The sequence below is a fragment of the Euprymna scolopes genome, chromosome 22 (genome assembly GCF_053919585.1).
Source record: "Euprymna scolopes isolate OS-2025 chromosome 22, ASM5391958v1, whole genome shotgun sequence".
NCBI classification, from domain to species: Eukaryota; Metazoa; Mollusca; class Cephalopoda; order Sepiida; family Sepiolidae; genus Euprymna; species Euprymna scolopes.
In genome coordinates, this window is record NC_136503.1 from 28,341,838 (window position 1) to 28,366,147 (window position 24,310).

The 24,310-nt window shown below is 32.1% G+C and overlaps 1 protein-coding gene across 2 annotated transcripts in view; it reads right to left on the reverse strand.

Annotated features, from left to right (window-relative positions):
* Window positions 1–6,886: 6,886 nt before the first annotated feature.
* Window positions 6,887–24,310, reverse strand: part of LOC145243927 (tetratricopeptide repeat protein 39C-like) — a 227,330-nt gene continuing 209,906 nt past the window's right edge. For both annotated transcript variants that reach the window (XM_080107048.1, XM_080107049.1), the window contains exons 10-14: window positions 23,563–23,689; window positions 22,409–22,506; window positions 17,844–17,945; window positions 9,885–9,920; window positions 6,887–7,002 (exon numbers count right to left, since the gene is read on the reverse strand). In XM_080107048.1, the coding sequence (XP_079963174.1) occupies window positions 6,919–7,002; window positions 9,885–9,920; window positions 17,844–17,945; window positions 22,409–22,506; window positions 23,563–23,689 (447 nt within the window). In that variant the 3' untranslated portion in view covers window positions 6,887–6,918. The remainder of the gene's footprint in view (window positions 7,003–9,884; window positions 9,921–17,843; window positions 17,946–22,408; window positions 22,507–23,562; window positions 23,690–24,310) is intronic.

Sequence of the window (24,310 nt, forward strand, 5' to 3'; positions counted from 1 at the left end):
GCATGTTGTATAGAATATGGCTGAACAACAACTTTTGGGCACCATTTTATACAATATGCCAACTGAAATAAAAAAGACCACTCGGCGAATCAAAAAGATATCCAGAAAAATCGGGAAAAAGAATAACCTTTATTGTTGCCAAAAACTGTCATATTCACTCAGATGTGTTTGAAAAAAAATATATATATATATATATATATATATATATATTATTATAAGATGGTGATAATATAAGAGAGAGAAAGGTGATACCCTTTCCGCTTCCCTGCAACCTCTTTCCCACAGAAGAGACGTGAGCCTGTTTTGTTATTTTCATGGTAAGTGCTCGTCTGAACTCCAATCTATGGTCTCCCTTGCCAAACTTTCTCCAAAAAACACTCAACCAGCTACAACAATCATCAGCATTTTCACCCCACTCTCTATCTGTGCTTAAATCTATATGCAGATTCCATAAACAAAGTTTATTATCTAGAACTGCCCACCTGAAGAACACTGTCCCATTGGCCTGCTCCCCAGTTGAATACAACATGCTAGCCTTCAAATCCAATGTAAACAAGTTATTGTTGAGCCGTCCCCATAAATAATCAAATTCTACCCTATTTACACCAATAACGATTACTACACTACCACCTTATATTCATTAATCCTTACCCTCAAGTGGGCTTCTGGCCTTGATAAGTGGTAACTCCCAAGTGGGGAAAAAAAGTTAGACCATTTTAGTTCAGAGTTAATAGCCAAAATCTTACTACACAACCTACTGTCAAATAGTCAAACATTTCAACCAAACATAACCTACATTACATAATATCAAATGTATTAAAATCTATTAAAATAATAAACACTAAATTCTTGTCCACATATGTGTACAAAAACAAAAAAAAAAAAAAATGGATTTTAAAACGAAACACAAAAATCAGGTCTGAACTCTAATATTAATGTGTTTTATGTATACATTTTGCAGGCAGATTTCGTTTCTGAATGAAACTTTCTTGGTTGAAGGAATCATTTCCTCTCAACAGTAATTTACAAAACTGAAAATGTCCAGTTTTTATAACTGGTACCATATACATTTACTTTTTATCAAATAAAACAAAATTATTTTACATGATTTTCAATTTTTCAAATATGAAAAGATTTCTTATTTTTATTCAAGAAATACACACACATACACACACACAATGTTTGTCTGATAAAAGCCCAGTCACTGGCTGGTGAAATGGGAGCAACAATAACAAAGAATCTGATTGGCTAAATAATAAACTTAATACCATATATAAAAACATGCTGTAATATCAAATCCATGCATTAGCCTGATGAGGATGAAATGCAGAAAATTCTGTGTAGCTTAAATGCCACATATTTTCATAACACTATATATATATATATATATATATATATATATATATATAATGGTTGTATCATTATAGTTTCCATGATGTAAAACCACTGGAATTCTGGTGTTTATCAAAAAGTGCTCGATACAAACAGAGCATAATTATAATATTTATTTATACAAAATTTATTGGCTAAATATGTGCATACATGTTTCTGCTGCAACTCTTTTAGAGAAGCAGCATCTTCAGGCCTAATCTTCTCTTTAAAGAAAATTAGGCCTGAAGACACTGCTTTTCTCCAGGAGTTGCAACAGAAACATGTATGCACATATGTAGCCAATAATTTTTGTATAAATAAATATTATAATTATGCTTGGCTTGTCATTGAAAATATATATATATATATATATATATATATATATATATATATATATATATATATATCACAAGTAAAAAAAAATAACACCAACAGATTTAAAAGTGATAAAAATCGTGCAGAAAATTTGACAAGACATCATAGCTCAGCGGTAAAATGCCAGACTGTGGATTATGTAGTTATGGGTTTGATCCTTGGCAAAAAAAAAAAAGCAGTCTAGCCATGCTGACGACAGCTAGTAGCCAGAAACACATGTCCATGGATAACTTTTATGCACACAAAAGTATTTAAAAATAAAAAATTTTTTCCAAATATGTCCCATCAAAAAAATGGGGCAATGCAAAACAAATGCATTAAGAAGTGAAATTAAATACAGTGTTTTAAAACTTAATATCGCTAATAAAAATAACAGATCTTTATATATATATATATATATAAGCGAGCAAGAGAGAGAGAGAGAAAGGCATAAATAATACTCTTTTTAATTTGGCAATACCTTCATATTTGAAAAAATAAAAAAGGCTTTAATTTTGTTCCACTTAAACAAATGGCATTACATATGCCACACTGTGTGTGTGTGTGTGTGTGTGCGCGCGTGTGTCTAAAATAATATTTAATATATTTAAAATATTCAATAGAATTGTAAATACTCAAACTCAGTTCTGAGAATAAATAACACATCCTCTTCATGTACGGAAATTTCCAAGATATCCAGCTTCATTCAGTATAAAATTACATTTTTGTTAAAATTTATTTGAAATACAAATTCTCTTCCTCAGCACATTCAAATTTTACGTAAAGTTAAAGAGCAAACAACTCAAAGTAAACGATTACATAAAGCTTTTTTTCTTTTAATTATATCAGAAATATAAGTTGTAGTTTGAACATTTATCTTTCTTAAAAACCAGAATGATGGTAAATCAAGAATTATTTTACTTTATTAACTTGAATAATTCCATATATATATATATATGTATATATATATATATATATGATAAATACAAAGTTATTACTCTATAGCTAAAGTTTGTAATAGACAATAGTATTCAATACTAAAATACTTATAAAAATACTTATAAATATACTAATAGATCTGGTAAATTTATAAAACATTTGGCTCACATAGAAATACTAAGATTTCGAGCCAAATGATTAAATGATTGGGGTTTGAAGACAACTTATATACAAGCTCTACTAATAACTATTTTAGTATCAAACACTATCAGATTACACATACACACATACTAACTTTACCATGCAGTTATAACTGAGTCCATCATATTTATGTTGGCTCTGAAGAGACCACTGAATCTTAGCCTTAACATGTTGATGTAATCGAAACATATAAAAATATGAATATGTGTATATGTTTGAGGAGAGGGTTAATTAAATCATATATGCGTCAATGTAGGTGTGTATATACATCGATATGATGCAACGAAATCTATTAATAAATTGACAGGTTTTTTTGTTTTTTTTTAGGTTTCCTTGTCTTTTTTTTTGTTGTTGTTGTTGTTTATATTTAGAAAGAAAATATAAGATAGTGAAAAGTGAACACCATTTCAGCAGAAAAGAACCGATTTTTTTAAAAAATTCTCTATGATAAAAAGGAAGAGAGAGAGGAAGGGGTAGGGATGATAAATTTTGGTGTTTATTTAGAATTACACTTAGTTAAAAAATAAAAATACAGAAAAATCTTTATTATGTATGTATTTGTCACGAAACAAAGTCATATTCCAAAATTCACATAAATTGATCAAGTAGATATTTATTTTTTAATTAAGAGATTTTGTTTGTATTCAAAATAATTAAAGCTTTTTAATCACTTTGTAAAATTTGATTTTCTCAATTAAAAAAGACACTCGGTTAATTTACATGATTTTTGGAATATTACATATTCGTTCCATGACAAATACATACATCATAAAGATTTTTTTCTGCATTTTTGTTTTTTTAATCACTTCTAAACAAGCACCTAAATTTTTTTGTTATTCTCTGTTCAAAATCAAACACGTTCTGAATGTCTCTTCATAACTACATTGTCACAAAGAAACAAAAAGCACCTTTTTTTCTTTGAAAATAGAACAATTTTTTTTAACTAAATACTTCATAAATTTTGTGCTTTTTTTTTTCTTTCAATTATTTTTTTTTCTGTATCTCTAATAGATTATGGAAGTAAAAAATGTGCACTATTATTTGACATTTAAACATCAAAAATAATGTTTACAAACACCTAAACATCAAATATAATGAGCATTTTCTGCTTCCATAGCATAATAGAGATCCAAAGATAATGACTGATAATTATATCATTTAATAAGTAAAAATTTTAATAAAAGTATATATATATATAAAAAAAAAAAAAATTTAAAAAAACACCAACACTATTTGTTAACAAAATGTGATGATATTCTAACAACTTATGATTACTGGAGTATTTAATTGAAAAATTGTTCTATCTAAATAAATAATGAGACATTTGTTCATGGAAAAAAATTGATAAAAAAAATGACTTCATGGAAAAGAGGGGGGTAAAATGTCCGGCTTTTGTTTTTTTACTGTTTATTATTAATGGTTATAAAAAGAAAACAAAAAACAAAAACAATAATCATGTAACAAGGAATGTCTCTGGAATGGAATTATTTTTTTTTTTTTTATTAATATTATATTTTCATGGTACAAAATTTCAAAATTGCCTTTATATGTTGCTAGAGTATTTCTTTAATTAAAAAATTTCAAAAATTCCTAAATAGCTATTTTTAACAGACAGTTTTTCAAAGAAATAACAGCCGAATGTGCACAGACCTTTGACAAAAATTTTGTTATTATTATTAATAATTTCTTTCCGTATCATTTTTTTTCAATACTATTTGTATCAAAAGTCTTCAGCCAGCATCTTGTAAACAAAAAGGAATTTGTTCTTGTGTTAAAACTATTCAACTAAGATATATATATATATATATATATATATACACACACACACACACACACACACAAAATAATGTTCCATTTATATTTTTTACTTGTGTAGAACTTCATAGTAGTATAAAAATATGTCAAGTAAGCTGTAAAGAAACGATAGTGTTTCATTCCTGAGGAAAATCATTAAGTAATTAGCCTGATGATTTCTCTCTGGAATGTAACAGAAAAATTTCTGTATGGCTAACATAAGTATAATATTTTTTATTACTATCTAATGCATATGCATTTATCGTATAAAATAATATTACATGCATTTTTTCAGTATTTATTCCAACAGTACTAAATATATGCGTAGAGCTCAGTTATTGTATTAAAGTACACTCAGGGCAAGTAAGCTATGCATGAATGTTCATGTATTCTTTCCAGGGAAAATCATCAGATTATTAGCCTCACTTGGCTTAAGCATATTTTCATACTACTAAAATTATATATATATATGAGGGAGTTGAAAGAATAAGATAGATTCTTTAAGAGGAGACTTATGCAAAGCTCAACAAATTAGCATCTTCTCTCCTTTTTTGATGAAAAGCATTAGACTTCGAAATACCATGTTTTACTTATCCTACACCCCTAATTGATGCAACATCTATATTGAATACACAAATAAATCTATATGCATTAATATATATTTTTATATTGTCATTTTTTATTTCATATTATATAAAATAAAAATAAAAAGTAAATACTTAAAATAAAAATAAAAAAAAGTAAATACTTAAAATTTACTCATGAATTTATATTTCGTATATTAATTTTATGTGAGTAGTTATATAGATATATCCACATAACTACTTCATTTACTCACATAAAATTAATATACGAAAGTATAAATTTATGCGTAAACTTTAAGTATTTATTTCAACAGTGCTCAATACATAGGTAGAGTTAGTTAGTAAGTTATAAAATATATATGGCGATTAAGCTACATTGAATATTCCGCGTTTCATCCACTCTAGGATTCTTTAGGCTTATGAATCCTAGAGTGGATGAAACGTGGAATATTCAGTGTAGCTTAATCACCATATATATTTTATAACTTACTATATATATATATATATATATATATATATATATATATATATATAAAATGACTGAATGAATGACAAAAGTCTATATTCCAAAATTCATGATGTTGACCATCTTACAACTTATTCCTGTAATTCAGTTGACATTTACAATACTTGACAGTATCTGTTTAGAATATAGACTTTTGTCATTCATTCACTATATTGCTCTGTAATTACATTGAGCTTATTAAATAAGGATTGGTATATATTATAAGGAAATAAAGTATATTTCCACAGAAATATATATTATATATATAAATAAAATAAAAATATCTAAAATTAAAGACCATTGAATTTAAGAAGATTGTTGATAGTGCTCAATAAAAAGAGCAGAATATTATATTGGCCTTGATGAAGAACAGAGGCCTCTGTCACCTGATGAAATCTTTTTAGATTGAAACAGTAAATTTATGGTAGTGACAAATAATTTTGTTTACCTAAATTTGAATAAGATAATATATATATATATAATGAAACTAGGTAGGAAAAGGGAAAATCAAAAGTAGGTTGATACGTTCATCATGTTTCATCTTTTCTATTAAAATTACTTTTTCAAGATGGTTTATGTAAATTAACATAGAAAAGTTTAAATTCAACACAAGTCCTACATTTTATGTTGGATTTTATTGTTATATTTTAATTTACATAAGCCATCTTTAAAATGTTTGTTTTAATAGAAAATATGAAATATCATTCCATAACCATGAGGTGTGTGTGTGTGTGACCCCTTTTCAAAGATCCATGTACAATCAGGAATTTATTTATATTTATGTTGAAGCTGTCCAACAAACGATTTGATATTTCTGGAGCAGAACTCTTTAATTTCACTTCAACATTTCAGTTTCATTTGTTTGTTTGTTTTAATTATTCTGACGTTACTTTTATTCAAAATTTGTCAAATGATGATAGCTATTGGGAAATATACTTTTTTTCATCTATAAGTTCCCATTAAGTCGTATAATGTATCTTCATATCAAGGCAATTTTAATATTTTGTCAACAATGAGTAAAGCAGAGTTGCTTTTGGGCTGGCAGTTTAACAAATGCCCCAAGGGAGATAACTATTACAATCAAAGTACCTTCCATTCACATTGCTCAAGTTTCTATAATTTCACAGCACAGGGAGAATTTTGTTTTTTTTTATTTAGTAGGAGTGATTTCTACCCAGCTGGCTTCAGGCTGCGTAGCATATTGTTGGCTCTTACGGTCAACCTGTTTTCAAAGTCGTAATCCTTGTATTTTTCCTAAAAAGAAAAAAAATAATACACACATAAATATAAATACAGAGTTCTTACATTTGAAAGAAATACATCAAGATTTTGCATCGTAGAAAACTGGAAGAATGGGCCAACCAACAACATGCAAAATATTTTCTGGAAAAACTATTCCAGGAATATATCGATAAGGAAGACTGGCTGAAAAGAGTATCGCTCCACTATGGTTAGGAGAAGATGATAATGGCTGCCCATGATCAGGGCTTGATGACCCAGGCTTCTAAGATAAATGGTTTCGGCAATTATTGCAATTTCCCCCACTCTATATCTGTGCCTAAATCAAAACGCGGATTTCATGAACAAAGCTTCTTTCTTAGAACTGCACGCCTGTGGAACTCTGTTCCGTCTGCCTGCTTCCCTCCGGACTACAACTTGGATGTCTTCAAGTCTAATGTTAACAAATTCCTAATGAACCGCCCCCCCTAATTAAACACTTCATCAAATCTTCTCACTAATGTAATGTACTTGCAATAACCCTTATCCCTGAGTGGCTTCCGGGCCTTGATAAGTGGTGATCACTGTGTAAAAAAAAAAAAAAAAAAAAAATTCTGACACAAAGTAGAGAGTGTGAGTCACCTTCTGCTGGAGGGATGGCTACAATACAATTTCACTGCAGTCAAGATCATGTCTTTTTACATTTCATCGCCATCCACGTTTCGCAGCCATATAAGAATACAGATCGAACACGTGTGTTGCATGCTGTCACTTTCACATTTGATGGGATTCTTGCATTTTTTAAAAAATTGTTGACAGCTGAAGACTCTCGATGTGGCACATGGTATTATGGTTATGCCAGCTCACTGATTGTCATGGACTGTGTTAACTAGGTAGGTGAATTTACTGACTTTCAATAGCAGCAACAATTTGTTTATCTATGGAAGTCGGATTTCAACAAATGCTGCAAATGAAATTAGCTGCATCTGCTACATCTAGCACCGACATGTTGGATTTTGTGATAGAACTTATTGCTCATTCTGCATTTGATGTAGTTTGAGCCAGTTCCAAACTTACAGATGCTGTATTAGTATTTGTCTTGTGCGTCAGATATCATCTCTTTAGTGTGGGATATCGTAGACTTTATCTTTGTTATATTAACCCTTAAGCCATCCTTTTCAACTGTTGATTTCCACCTGTTGCAATGAGTGCACCGATAAAAATATAATCTGCATACAAGATCTATATAGGAGCACTACTTCTGTAAGTTTTTGTAATTATAAACAGTAGTGAACTAAGTACTCATTATTTCTAGGAGTTCAACAAGAACACCAGCAAAGCTCATGAGCATAGTAGATCTGCGACAGAGTCTGAAAACTTCATTTACTAGTTGTTCAGAAATAACCCTAAAATGTAAAAGCCCAGAGGATAGCACCTTGTCAAAGGTATTTTCTTAGATCACTGAAGACATGGAAAAGCTGTTTGTTTTGATGGAGAAACTTCTTTCAGAGTTATCATAGTAGAAAAGGAGCATCTATCGTTGACTTCAGTGCTTTAAAGTTACACCGATAACTGTCTATTTCAATAAAAGGGAGGATCTGATTCAAGAGTACTCTTTCATAGCTCTTCAAGACATGCACAAGGTGTCTCAGTCCTCTATAATTTCCACACTGCAATTTTGCCTTTGTAAAGTGGGGCAGTGATGCTATTAGTCCATTGCTTAGGTAGCGTCATCACTTTTATATTTTGGAAAATTGACAGAATTAATCTGATGACAATCTTTCCTGCATGTTTCAGCAGATCTGTTATTCTCCATCACAACCTCAACTCTCAATACTTGGAGCATCGGGACTGCCACCATCTCCACGCGTGAATATTCATGTCAAAACTCACCATTAACTAAGGTTTTGAAATATTCCCCCTTATATTTAGGCAATATGAGTCAGCTTTGTTATAAGTTTTCCATCTTGACCATCTATAAGTAAGGTGCACTAACCGATTACACCTCTGGAGCCGACAGATTCATGTATAACGGGCAGCAATGTAGCGTTATTCATCCTTATCAAACAATATTGAAATTCATAATTCATGCTCAGTAATATAAGCATAATATGTCAAAATCAGCATTTGTAAATTTCAAATGGAACATGTTTAATTAGATTCTTCTGACAGCATCTCATCCTAAAAGATTGTAAATAGAAAGTACAGCATGCTATCGATGGTGCCGCCGTAGCATCATCATGTACAACAGACAGCAATGTAGTATAACTTGACACACAACTGCCCTTCTTTAAATGTCCAACAACTTTGTAGATGGCCTTTTAGAGATTTCTGGCTTCACCCTGTGACATTATATTCACACGCTAGGTTTCCCAGTAAGGTGCTAATTGCATTACACAACGCCACTCTGTACTAATTTGGAAGTGATATTGGAATATGAGGCATGTTTTAAGGTAAAAGACAAATCATTTTCTTAGAACTGCTGCACGCCTGTGGAACTCGTTTCTGTTTGCCTGTTTCCCAGCTGACTACAACTTGGTTGTCTTCAAGTCCAACATAAACAAATTCTTGATGAACCGTCCCCTTAAGTAATCCAATCTACCAAATTTCCATTAATAACGACTACTACAATATTATCCAATTGATTACTGTACACTCAATAACCCTTATCCTCGAGTGACCTCCGGGCCTTGATAATTGGTGACTCCTATGTAAAAAAAAAAAAAAAAAAAAAAAAAAAAAAGACGTTAAATATTTGGAGTCGGTGTATAACTATAAAGAGATTTTCATGTTGGTCAATAAAGTCAGATTTTGTTTTTAAAGTTGTTTTATTGGTTAAGCTCTGGACTTATTGAGTGATAGGTTCAGATGAAGATGAAAACAAGTGTTGGTCGTTCTACGCATTTTCAGCAACTTACCTTGATTGTCTGCAGCAATTGTATGGATTTTGAAGGCTTCAAAATAGAAATGTTAAAACAAAAAATATTTTAAAAAAGAAACAAAAATGAAAAATAGTGAATATAACAAGAGTACACATAGAAAAACTATTGCAAAAAAAAAAAAAAAAAATCCGTAAAAATCCGTACTGCTATGTGTAAACATACATGTGAAATATGGAAGTTGTACACTAAAATTAATGGGAAATGATGGAATTTTTAATAAAAATACCATTAAATTATGGATAAGCAATTTTATTAGAATGATAAATTAGATTAAAAACAGATTTTAATAGAAAAAAAAATTTTAATATTAGCAACTACGGCCACAGGTTTATATATATATATATATATATATATATATATATACTAGCTAGCAGTCGGGTGTTGACCAGTTGTAAAATATGCGAAAACATGACAATTATATTTATACAGATTGCATATGAATTATTATATAATCAATCCTCTATTGATTATTATATATTACAAGGAATAATTTGCCCAGTTGACTAATTCGCAAAAAAAAAATTTTAAATAAAAAATTAAAAAAATGATAATGCCGTTCATCAAATTCCTTCTGTGTTTGTTTACAATATCATGTCAGCTGATATTTGGGCTTGACAATGAATGCCCTGGAAAAGTTACTTCTGATCAATGTCTAGTTTTAAAACATGCAAGCGAAGAAATGATTTGCGACGATTCTAAATGGTACCTCTTCTTTTTTCGTAATTTGAATTTGCTAATAAGAAAAAATTAAAATAAAACGGTAAGGTACACTCAGTGAACCGGGGATCATTCCATTTGTAATCGAATGCTCTACCACTAAACTATATCTCCAAATTATAATAAATCTGTTTTTTTGTTGTTTTTTTTAAGAAAAATTGATTTGGTAAAATTTTATTATCTCCCTTTGTTGGTGTAATAAAAAGTATTCCCCCTGTAAAAATTATTCTTTTTTTTATCTATAAGAGAGAAAAACTATTTTTAAGATTTTCGATACTTATCTGATGAATTTCTGTACAAAAAACAGCTAAGAACACAGACAGATATAAATTAGCTTTGTGTGAAATTTGCAAAAGATAGGCTCAGCTGTTTCGGAACCTATGAGGAAGGAACTCACACACACACACACACACACATACACATATTAGTGTTGGTATAATCAATCAGAACTGGGAAGTGGAAAAATCAGAACTTCCTGTGTATTAGAATTGATATCAGAAAAAAAAAATTGTGCATATTTTCTGAAACCAAAAACAAGCATTTTAATTTTGATTCGTTTAAATCTTAATTTTTCATTGTTGCTCGTATTAATGATGAAATAAATATTTCTTTATTTTATCAGTAAAATTAAAATCTATAGACCACACCCACAATTTTTACGTTTGTGAAAATATATGCATAAATTACATGGGTTTATAAAGTAATTTGAAAATAAAATAAATAAATGATAATAATTCTAGAGTAAATTATTTAAAGGTTTCTAAAATAATCAGAAATAGCATTGGAATAGATAAAATCAGAAATTATATTGGAATCTTTCCATCATTAATATATATATATATATATAAAATAAAAATAAAATAAAATAAAATAATCCCTCTGCTTCACTTTTTTGTTATTAAGTAAGATCTTTGACTTACTTGTTTCATCAAATACTTTTGCATGCAAAATCCGATCCCGCATTTTGCTAATTCCTATCCTCTGATGAGAAGGAAAGTATTTCTTCAAAACTCCGCAGATTAAGGACTATCCACTTCTCTAGTGTTTTCTTTTCAGATTAAATATATTTTTAACTCTTTTTCAAAGTGTTCTTTAACATGTTTTATTAACTGTTTGCTCATATATATATATATATATATATATATATATATATATATAGATATATATATATATATATATAATGCTTTCTGGGTCAGAATCTATTACATGTAACACTTATCGTTGGCAAGTTTTTGACCTTGAAGTACTCTTTTTTTAGCTCCTTATATCAAGTTTTCTGGAACGATTTCCATTAAAATAAAACATAAAACACTGTTGATTGTTTTAAGCTGGAGTTGCAGTTCAGAGGAGAATTGTTCTGTTGCAGTGCTAACAGAAATCACACGATTAACACTGCGACCATGGGGTGCATAGCTGTGATGCATGTAGATTACAGGCCAACAATGCAAGAAATATTTAGCTAAGAAGAAAGAGACTGCCCAAGACATGGCTGGTGACTTTGAAACTGTAACATGTCAGATAGAAAGTTTCGTGCCATCATTATAACCACGTTACATTTTTCAGAAAAAAAATGTTCATACCAGATGGTGCACCTAATGGTTACAATTTCGAGGTCTGAATCTATTCCATCTAACACTTATTGGTGGCAAGTTTTGGACCTTGAAGTAGTATTTTTTTTGCAATTTACATCTTGCCTTGTATGGAGCGATTTCCATAAATATATATTTTTTGAATTTTTGTTTAATACAAAAAATTATTTGCAATTCTGAATTTTGGAGATAAGATGTGAACGCTTGTGTTATGTTGATTAATTGGACTATTATTGTAATCTTGGGTGTTATTAGCACAATGTTTCGGTTGCTGCAACCTGCGAGTCTAAGGAAAGCCTTTAAAAAATGTCCTAGTGACCCCTGAAGATTGAACCTTCTTTATATGCTACGGACCCACCCTTAAACCCATGGTTCGAATTTTTGTGATGCAGAGCCAACCCTCTTTTCCTTAGTAGAGAAAAAGAAGCATGTTCCTAAACCCTGAAGAAGGTCGCAGGTTGCAGCGACCAAAACGTTGTGCTAATAACACCCACGATGAGAATATTAATCAACATAACACAAAAAATTATTTGTTTAATTATTTAAGTATTTAATATTTATCAAAATTGAATTATTTAAAATCTTGAAATAAACAGACAAATTACTTTTAAACCATATTGATGTGCAAATATTTTATTAAAAGAAATGTTTTAAAAAAAAAAAAAAAAATTTTTTTAATACTTGAAATTTTTCTTGAAATGTTTCTTATTAATTTCAGGTAGTAAAATATCGAGAGAAGGAAACAGAATTTGTTTTTGTTGTTTTTTCGTAAGCAAAAATGCATCCATGCCCTCAAGCTGCCATATCAAGGATGTGTGCAAGTGTTGTTACAGATGGGACTGTTCTAAAGAACTCTCCACTGTAAGCTTTTTTTGAGCATATGGTCATCTTAATGTTAAGAAGATTGGCAAAAGCTCTTAGAAACATCATTAATAAAATTAAAACCTTAAATAAACAAACTGTTTTTAAACCATGTTATGGTGCAAATGTTTCATTAAAAGAAATTTAAAAAAAAAAAAAATTCGATTTTTTTTTAATACTTTAAAATGTTTTTTTAAATTTCCTTCTGGATATTTTAGCATCTGAAATTAATAATTTCAGATGCTAAAATATCCAGAAGGAAATTTTTGTTGTTGTGTGTGTTTATTTAAAAAGTTTTAATTTTTATTATCATTTTTATTTATTAATAGTCCTTCTAAGAGCTTTTGCCAATTCTCTTATTAAAATACTAGCTGTATATACCCAGCATTGCCAGATTAAAACATATTGCTGACCAGAAGTTTTAGTCACATAACAGTCAAGATATGCGAAATATCCAAACTTCTTACAATTTTCCTAAACTTTGACCATATTTTGAATTTATGGAAGCATAAAACACAGCCATCAAAAATTACATTGAGAGCATTGCCAAGACCGCTGCGAAAAAGGTAGGTTCTCTCTACCGTGCTAGAAAGCTACTAACGCCCAAAAGTATCCTGTACTTCTATAAGGCCATCATTCGCCCATGTATGGAGTATTGTTGTCATATTTGGGCTGGTGCATCTGCTACTAGTCTCTCACTCCTACAAGGTTCAAAAGAGAGTCGCCAACCTGATAGATCCTGAACTGTCATCTAAGCTTCAGCCCCTGTCCTATCAACGAAATGTAGCATCCCTTTGCCTGTTCTACAAGTTCTTTAACGGTGAATGCTCCAACGAACTCCAAGCACTTGTACCCCCTTGACGTAAATACACCCGACAAATCCGACAAGCAGCAAAATCTCACACCTTCACAGTTGAGATCCCTAGATGTAAGAGAGCCTTCTACTTCAGTAGTTTCTTCCCCAGAACCGCCAGACTTTAGAATTCTCTTCCGGGTCCCTGCTTCCCCAACTGTACTGACATGCAGAAGTTCAAGTGTAACGTGAACTGACACCTTGCTGCCCAACTCCCCACATAGTACCCCTGTAGCTTATGTCCATGATAATAGCCTCCTACATCAAAGTGGCAATGTGCCTTGTTTGGGGTGAAAATGTAATTTAAAAAAAAAAAAAAAAAAAAAAAAAAAAAAACGGAAAGTCATAACTTAAAGGGGAAATAACTCTCATAGTTTTAATAAATAAATTTACTTCCGTTTTTAAACTCAACTGATGTCGGTAATAACAATAATTGAAAATACATTAAATATAAATTAAATTAAAAATAAATCCACTTCCAATATTTCTAAATAGAAAAGTTTTAAAAATTCTATAACAACAAACAATAACATGGAGTTAATTATTAAAAAATAATTTTATTTAATGTAATATGCAAATGATGTTGCTTCTTGAATGTAGATTTCCTTTTAATAAATAGTATATCCATATTTTTTTTTTTTTTTACATGGGGCTCACCACTTATCAAGGCCCGAAGGCCACTCAGGGATAAGGGTTATTGCGTGTACAGTAATCAATGAGATAATATTGTAGTAATCATTAGTATTGGAGATTTGATAGAGTATCTTACTTAAGGGGGTGGTTTGTCAGGAGTTTGTTTATGTTGGACTTGAAGACATCCAAGTTGTAGTCAGGTGGGAAACAGGCAAGCAGCAGAGAGTTCCACTGGCATGCAGTTCTAAGAAAGAAGCTTTGCTCATGGAATCTACGTTTGGATTTAGGCACAGATGAAGAGTGGGGAAAATTATTGAGAGTAGTTTCAGCCAGACGGATGTTTCTCGTGAAAGATTAACTAGGGGGGACGAGAGATTGGAGCTCAGACGAGCACCTGCCATGGAAATAACGATAAGACAAAGACAGGCTCGCAACGTCTCTTCTGTGAGAGAGAGGTTGCAGGGAAGAGAAAAGGGCATCCCCACTAAACCACAAATTCTATTTTGTACTCTATCAAGGCAGGATAGGCTGTTTTTAGCAGCTTCTGCCCAGATATGGCAGCAGTACTCCATCTTTGAATGTACTTGGCTTTTATACAGATAGAGAATTGCATCAGTAGTGAGATATCTTCTGGAGAGGTAGAAGGATTCCACCATTTTCCCAGTGTCCTTGACAACAGACCTGATGTATTTGTTCCATTTCAGATCATGAGTAAAGGTCAAACCCAGAAGATTGTCAAAACATAGAGCCTCCCAAAGACGAGAGCCATCCATTTCAATTGATGCCAGATGAGGATCAGAGCGTTTATGATGTAAAGATAGAAGCTTGGTTTTGGATGCATTAAAAGTGACCAGCCACATCTTCCCCCACTGTACCACGCGCTCAAGATCAGAGGAGAGAGAATTAGAGAAAACTTTCTCATTTACGGCCTTTGATGAGTTGCCGTAGATGGTGGTGTCATCAGCATAGATGTCAACAAATGATTTTAGTATGTGTTTTGGGAGATAATTGATATAGATCAGGAAGAGAGTTGGACCCAGGATGGACCCCTGAGGGACTCCAGCATTAATACTGTGGGCTTCTGATTTCTGCCCATCAACCACTACTCTTATGAGCCTATCGGAGAGAAATGATTTAATGATTGAGAAAACATTTCCAGTGATACCGTAGCTGGAAATCTTGTGAAGTAGGCCCTTACGCCATACCTTATCGAAGGCCTTCGATATGTCAAGAGAAATTGCCCTGGAAAGAAAGCCTTTGTCAAGAGATTCACTAATCCTATGAGATATAACCATTAACACATCTGTGGTAGATCTTGCAGAACAGAAACCATATTGCATGTCACTAAGAAGGTTGTTTCTGTTGAGGTGGTTGACTACTTCTTCATTTAATATGGATTCCAACAACTTACTCATGACACACAGGAGACTTATTGGTCTGTACTGAGAGGGAGATGACTTTTCACCTGAATTCTTAAATACAGGGCATACTAATGAGGTTTTCCAGGGTGTTGGAAAGCACTTCTCCTTAAGGCAACGCTTAAACAGTTTTGTAAGTATGGGGGCAAGTTTTGGTTGGAGCTTTTTCAGCACTAACTGGAATGCCGTCAGGGCCAGTTGCTTTACTGGAATCAAGGTTTTTGATTAGTTTGGCGACCTCATGCACAGATATTTATATGTTGCATAGCGTGTTGTCTGTTATAGGGGGAAATACGGGGAGTTGATGGCCTTTGTCGCATAGAGTAGAATTAACTGCAAAGTTCTTGGCAAATAGTCTGGCCTTGTCTGATGCTGACGAGATGACCTCTGATCCATTGATGATAGTTGGGATAGAACGCACGCTTCTGTTCAGGATCCTGTTTGCTATTTGCCAAAACTGGTGGGAACCAAGCCGCTGCTCAGCTACTTTGGATTTAACGGACTGAGCATATAGGTCTCTTGCATTTTTTATTACTCTTTTACAGTGGTTGCTGGCATTCCTGAAAGCAGCTTTAGTCTCAGTACATCTATTACGTTGATAGCTACGGAAAAAGTGATTTCTGTGCGCGATGGCAGCAGCACATTCTGGGAAGAACCATTGCTGGCTGTTAGGTTTTTCTCCGAATTTTGTTGATGGTATGAATCTGTCTATGCTTACAATTAACCATTTGGTCAGGTCTGATACTATGGAGGACACGTCCTTTTTAAACATGGAATGCAGAGGTAGATCAGATATGAATGTACAGAAGCTATCCCAGTCAGCCATAGAGTATCGATATATAGTACGGTGGAGAGGTACGTCTGAAGACTTATTACATTTCATTTTTATCTTAACTGCTACAACAGAGTGGTCAGAGGATCCTAGACGAGATAGAACGGAACATGAACATAACTCAGGGGAAGTTGTGAGGAAAAGGTGTAGAAGGCTTGCATACTGACTGGTAGTATCGGGCACACGGGTGGGTTCGTGAACAATCTGAGTGAGGTCATAGGCAGTGACAAAATCATGACAGAACCTCCCCTCGTCATCAGTTTTATTTGAGTGGGTCAGCCATTGCACATTATGGACATTGAAGTCACCGCAAATGTGAATGTTAGCCGAAGGATGCGCAGACAGGATGTGATCAATTTTCTCAGATATGCTCTTAAAGATAGTAACCCCACTGTTGTGGGGGCGATAGAGGGCAAATATAAATGCAGTGGTGTAAGCTAGTGCAACCTGGAAGCACATATAAGGTAAATTAGGTTCTTCTCTGGAGATATCCCTACCACATGGAAAGCCATCTTTGATGTAGGCACATATTCCTTGCCCATGGCGATCTTGGGGGTCAGATTTAGATATTAAGTTAGAGTATCCTTTAATTATGAATTCGTCTAGGGAAGTGGTTGGTCCTATGCCAGTTTCACTTAGAAAGAATATGTCCAGTTTCGTCTCCTGTAATTGTGTTTCAACCTCTGGAAGGTTGGAACATAGACCCCTGATGTTGGAGAAGGAGACCTGGTAGTAGGGGTGGGGTCTACGTTGAAGGATGGGGTTCTAGGTTTATTCGTGTTTTTTTTTTTTTTTTTTTAGATATATAGAAATTATGCTGGAATAAAAGTATATAAAATTCTGGTTTCAGTATGAAAATGAATCTGTGAAACAAATGTACATATTAATCAAATTGTGAACAAACAAGCAAACAGGAATATAACTATTATAGATTTGTTCAATAAAATAAAATATGCACTCAATTTTTTCTTTCTTTTTTCACGTGAGATTTGTCATCATTCGATAGATCTGTGTATGAGATTGTATTGTTACCTGATCATGTACATAGATGGAGGATAGTTCGTAATGGGCAAATGCAGCGACATGGACATCATCTTTCTTCCCACTGTGCCGGGCAAGTGCTTCTTCCAAATACTATTAGAATTAGAATAAAGAAAAATACTAATAAACATGATGATTATTAAAGTCAAACGTGAAACAAAAATTGGTGTATTGATATTGTTGCGTTAACATACCGATCATTCTATTTTTTATTGTTTACAAGAGAATAATCTAACTTATAATATGGAAGTATAAAATTATATTTCTGATCATCAAAAGGTATTGTACTATTTTTTTATGTGACCATTTTGTCAATGTATACTAGCGAGAACTGTGGAAATTCCACAGTGGACTCTTTCATATGTATTATACTGATGTTGGCATTCTGTGGATGTTCAGCGTAAATGGAGACGCCCTGATATTATTGTAGCTCTTTTGTTAAAACTGCACAAGTACTTATCAGGGACGTCCAGTGTAGCACAGTCGTAAAATATGCTTAAATACGATATTCTAATTTATGCAGATTTTGTATATATTATCATAGAGTCAATTTTCTATTGATTCTTATATGTTACAAAGTTGCGATTTCAAAAATAAAAAAATATATCCATATCACTTTAGTGCATCAGCTTGAATCGATACGAAACCAAAACTTATGAAGAATTCTTGGTAAAATTATTTATTACAAAAAAATAGGTCATAACAATTAAACAACCGTCACTAGGAAGAAAAAAGATGTGTGACACACACAATAACACACGCTATCATATATTATTTGTTTTTGCGATACGTTTTGAATTAATTCAATCATTTACGAAAGTGCATTTTTTACCTAAATGCAAGTTGGGAATAATTTTCCCTTTAACCAATTTGGTGCCCCCATATGGGCAGCGGCATATATATTGTTTTTAAAGTATAATTATCCACTGACACGCGTTTTGTCATCTATGACTCATCAGAGTGGCTGAATCTAGTGATATCTATATATATATAAAGTAGTAGTGTTCGTGTGTGTGTGTGTCTTTGTGTACAACTACCAATCACCAAAGAAATATAAAGGCCATATGTGTGTACACATCTCCTGGTCAAGAAATATTAATGCCCATATTAGGATACTTCTGTCAAACGAGACATTATATTGTATACGGACTTTCAATATATAGCATTCTTTAAACCACTTTTTCATTACTGAGTTACGGTCATTAACATATCACATTAAATGCAATCTATTTAAATAATTACCTCAATGACATTACTTATTCAACATAATAGCTTTGTTTCAACTGTACTAATTAAAAAAAAATTTAATTATTTAGTTTATTTAAATTTCAAGTTATGTTTGATTTAATTTATTTTATCTGAAATCTAAAACCGTTTTATTTTCAAACCAAAAACCAGAAAACCAAAAGGGGAAATAACTATGATAGCTTAATTAAAAAGTTGTTTTAAATGGAGCACGTTATTAAATATTTCCTGTTTTTGTTTTCATTTCGAAATATTATTCTAAGCAGAATTATTCTAATTCAGAGGAATTTTTTTTCACTTATTCTTACTTTTTAAGTAACCTTTTTTATTTGTTAGAGAAAAATAATTAAAACTAATGCCCTTATTTACTTGCATCCTCACGAGGGCAGAGTTAGTCACAGAGACACATGTGAATAAAATCCATCATCCCCTGCTCTTTTTGTTTTTTGTTTATAAAATTTAATTGGTGCTGCCCAGGATTTATTATAATAATTATACCACAGCAAGTGTGTTTAATTGCTTGCGAAACAGGTTTTCTTTATAATTTATTTAATATCTTAAATTAAAAATGGTCAATTTTTACAACATGACCCAGCGTCGTTTAACCTCTAGAAAAAAATGATCAATGTCAAGTTTCTTTACAACTCCTCAAAAAACTTGAAGTCATCATGTTAAAGTTTTGGGGGAATTGAAAAGAAACTTGACATTGACCAAAAAAATTAAGCAGTCTTTATAAATAATATGGAAGAAGAAATTTTGAAAAAAAAAAAAAAAAATTTAACATTTTAGCGTGGGGAATAACTTTTCTATATAAATTTAACGTAAAATGAGAACCCACTTTTTGGCCACAAAGCGTTCAACCAGACATGTCATCTCTAGCATTTTTTCAAGTTTGGCGATCGAGGGGGTGGGGGATGACAAATACAAAAATCTTTAGTTTTTTTGTGGTGGTGGGGGGGGGGGAAATTACATTTGAAACATAAAATAACGATAAATTTAATTAATTTTTATGAAACCATTATGTACTTTCACCTAACAATTTTATAAACAGAACACACCCCAAAATAGGACAAATTCAATTTTTTTTTAAGGGGCAAAGGGGATGATTACATTAGAAATATAAAATGACGAAAAATGTCATTTAATTGTGTTTGGAATTAATTTTTGGTAGATCTTTTTAAAAAAAAAATTTTTTTTGCGATTGCACGGGCATTCACTGCTATTTTTATTGAAACAAAAGTTGTAATTTTGTTTTCTTGGGGGGGGGGGGGGTATTTCCAGTGCTCAATATCCAGAGAACAGTTTCTTCTCTTTGTAGCCCTTCTGCTGAAATATCTGGTGGAGAGGGTATCACATACTTCTTTTTTTGGGCATTTACATTTACATGTTTTCATCCCTTCTTTTATATTTGTTGTGAGGGTATCCACGTTGCCCATGATGAAAATAACTAGTATACCGGTGTGTTTTAAACAGAACTTCATGTCAACCCAGGCATGCTAGTATATAAAGTGAATAAATGACAAAAGACTATATTCCAAAGTTCATGATGTTGACCATCTTATAATTTATTCCTTTAATTCAGCTAGTATATATATATATATATATATATATATATACTAGCAGGAAGATCAGACGTTACCTGGGATTGAATAAGGATCAACGAATGTTCCACACTTTCAATATGTTTGTCATCGAAATTGGTGAAATCGCCCATTTGTCAATGAAATTGATTGTCTGATTCTAATCAGGGACCCACTGCAGTGCACTGGGAGGAAGCTCACGTCTCCCCACAGTGACTTAGTTCACAATATATTCTAGTCTACCTTGCTCTGTAGAGAAACTAATTTTTATTTCATGAAATTACTTTTATATAATGACTGAAATTAAAATTTAAAAACAAAAATCAAGTATAATGGTTCGATTGTGCTCTAAACAGAAACATTCATTTTCAATGTGCTCCTGTCTTATCAAAAAACTTACTGTTTATTTTATATGCTGAGCCCTTCTGCTTGTACGCGGTAAAACTTCTAATATGCACCTGTGATTTTAGACTGTATAAAAGTGTCAACTTTGGTCCAAATCAGACTGTTTCTTCTAAGGAGTTAGTTTATTGCTAATTGCAATTGCTAAGGTTCTCTTACCAGAGAATACTGACAGGTCTGTTCAGACAATTTTTATTTAGCCAGATCTTCCCTCCATGTGAAGGGAAATAAAACTCAATTTCAAACCTAAGGAATATTCTAGCATGTATTATGGAAGATGCTTAACTGAACCTCAACCTTTGGCCCTTTCTAATAAAACATTCACAGCAAGAACTCCTTTTACTACAACAATAAAAAAACAAACTTCCTTTTTTTCTTCCACATGACTAACATCAGGAAGGACTTCCACAAACAAAGCTTCTTTTCTGCAAGAGCTTCCCATTTGCTGAACATGTTTCCAAAAGACTGCTTCTCTGAAGAGTACAACATGGTCATCTTCAAATCCAATGTCAACAAATTCCTGTTATGAATCATCTCCATGCGTAATTTGAGCTTGGTTCATCCCATCAATCATTTCCAATCCTCTCATAGTTCTTAATCTTTCAACTGACAACGATTCTACATCATTAAACCTTAGTGATCTTTGACCTTATAAGTGGCACCCTTTTTTTATATAAATAAAACAATAGATGTATGTGTAAAACTATTGGTCACATAACACTGAAATTAACAGGAAATAGTAATCATACACTAAAGATTGTTTATAACGAGTAAAATCTTTGGATGGATGAACATGTACAGAAATATGTCGACAAGTTGAAATGCAAAATGTTCATTTCAACTTGCTGACATATTTCTGTTGCTTTTGCACATGTGCAAATTCATTCATAGCTTGAAATGATTTAATTTTAAATCTTTCTCATCTATATATCGATATCACAAATGCTAGGGAACGTGGCTGGAGTGCTAAATGTTTAGTTTTCAATTCTAGCTGATGGCACCCAAGTCATTTTTTTTTAAACTTTTGAAATCAGTGCACTATATATTAGGTTCAATATAATATTCAACAGAGAATTGGCTCTGTAATAATACGAAATTTGCATGAATTAAAATATATTTAAGCATATTTTATGACCGGGCAAAGCTGGGTGCCCCCTCCACCACCACTCACTATATGTAAATAATCTATATATAATAATTATTTTCAAATGAAATGAAATTCTTTGGACTGGCATTCTAACTAGATTCAACCAATCATAATGAAATGCAAAAAAATAAAATGATAATTATGGATAAAGACGAAAAGGAAATTTTGTTAGTTTCATCTACCTGAATGGCCAACTCGGTTTCTCCAAGTTCTTTGTGGATGGCTCCTTCCAAGAGACATTTCAGGTGAAATATTCGAGTGTCTCTCTGGCTCTCGCACACTGAAAATCAGAAAATGGAAACAATCCATCAAGACCAAACATGAATAAGATTATAGATTTGTAACACAGCATTATAGTAATCTACTCAATTGCCTTTTATTTTCGTTTCACAAAGGAAACAAAAGTGACGGCTAAATAAACGTCTCATTCACAAAACAGTGTTTCATTTAATGTAAAATAATGACAGCTTTTTTTTTCAAGGCGTATTTTTTTTTTTAATTTAGTTCTTTTATGAAATGTACTTTAATTTTATTAATATAGATGCAAACAACACAGAAAAAAACTGAAAATATTTTGATAATGAAGTGGTTATTATATCAAACTTTATTAAAGATGTCTGAAGTCATGCCGTCAGCACTGATACCCGAGCTTCAAATTTTACTTAAATTTCAATTTGAAAAATAATTTTTCCAGTCTTAGAACTGCCTACCTGCAGAATTCTGGGCTGCTGGCCTGCTTTCCAGGTTATTTAATGCTGAATCCAGTGATTTTGAAGAAAAATTTTTTAATAGAATGTATTTTTTTTTCAAGTCGGTTTCTATTTAACCCATAGTTGGGACCTTAACAGATACTACCACTCCGGGTCAGAGTGGACCTGGGAGCAATGGCAATTAAAGCGTGGCTCCACACTCCCCAAAGCCCGCAAGCTGGGGCCCCACCATCGGATATAGTTTAAGGTCATATCCAGGATCACTAAATTTGAGAATGGAATTTATAACAGTTTTTTGCTCTTAGTTTAATGTTTTAAATATACAATCTTAAATACATTGTGTTTATTTGATTTTTTTATTGTCAAGAAAAGAAAATTAAAAGAATCGTTTTAGTATCAGAAATTAAGATTAATTTTTTCTTATATCAATTCCAATACTCCAAAGAGTTCTGATTTTTTCAAATCCCAATTTTGATTAATTCTCAACACTACTTGTAATGATTTTATTTATTTTCGTTGTGTCATCTTTTCATTAAACAAACCCTAATGAATGGCGATAATTGTCGAAAATGAAGCATGGTTCCATTGGTTTCATAGTTTTAGTATCGGTAAAAAAAAATTCTCACCCATCAACATTTTTCGTAATTCTGGTTCTGTACATGTGGGCAAAGCATGCCAAAGGAAGACCAACTCCAGAGTTAACAGTTTGCAAAGTTCTGGACTGACTGGCGGACAAGTCTTCAATTTTTCGGCCTAGAAACAAAAAAGTATTTACATTAAAAAAAGATTCTTTAAAAGTTAAAGAAATAAAATCAAATAAAGCAAAAACGCCCCATAAACATAAATACTCTCAACTAAACTGACAAGCAGCAAAATTCTACCCCTTCACTGTTAAGGTCTATAGATGCTAGACAGCCTTCTACTCTAATAGTTTCTTTTCTGGGACTACTAGACTTTGGAATTCCCTCCTCGTTTCCTGTTTCCCTGACTGAACTAACATACAGAAGTTTAAATGTAATATGAACAGACATCTCATTGCTCAACTCCCTGCAGAGTGCCCCTGTAGACACGGTTCCAAATAGTCCAAAGTAGTCCCTTATGTTTAAACCGCAATATGCATCGTTTTGGGTGAATAACACTTAAAAAAAAAAATTTTTTTAAATGATTTATGTGTCCAAAAGTTCCAGCAGTCTGGTCCACCATGCTTAAGTTTTAAACAACATTTTCATTGGTCTATAACATCCATTTGGGATAATGCTTAGAGTGTTCACTAATGGACTGGGAGACCAGGGTTCAAACCTCAGTAAAGTCATACCAAATGCTGGAAAAATGCTACTTGATGGCTCCTTGTTAAACACTCAGCATTATAAAGGT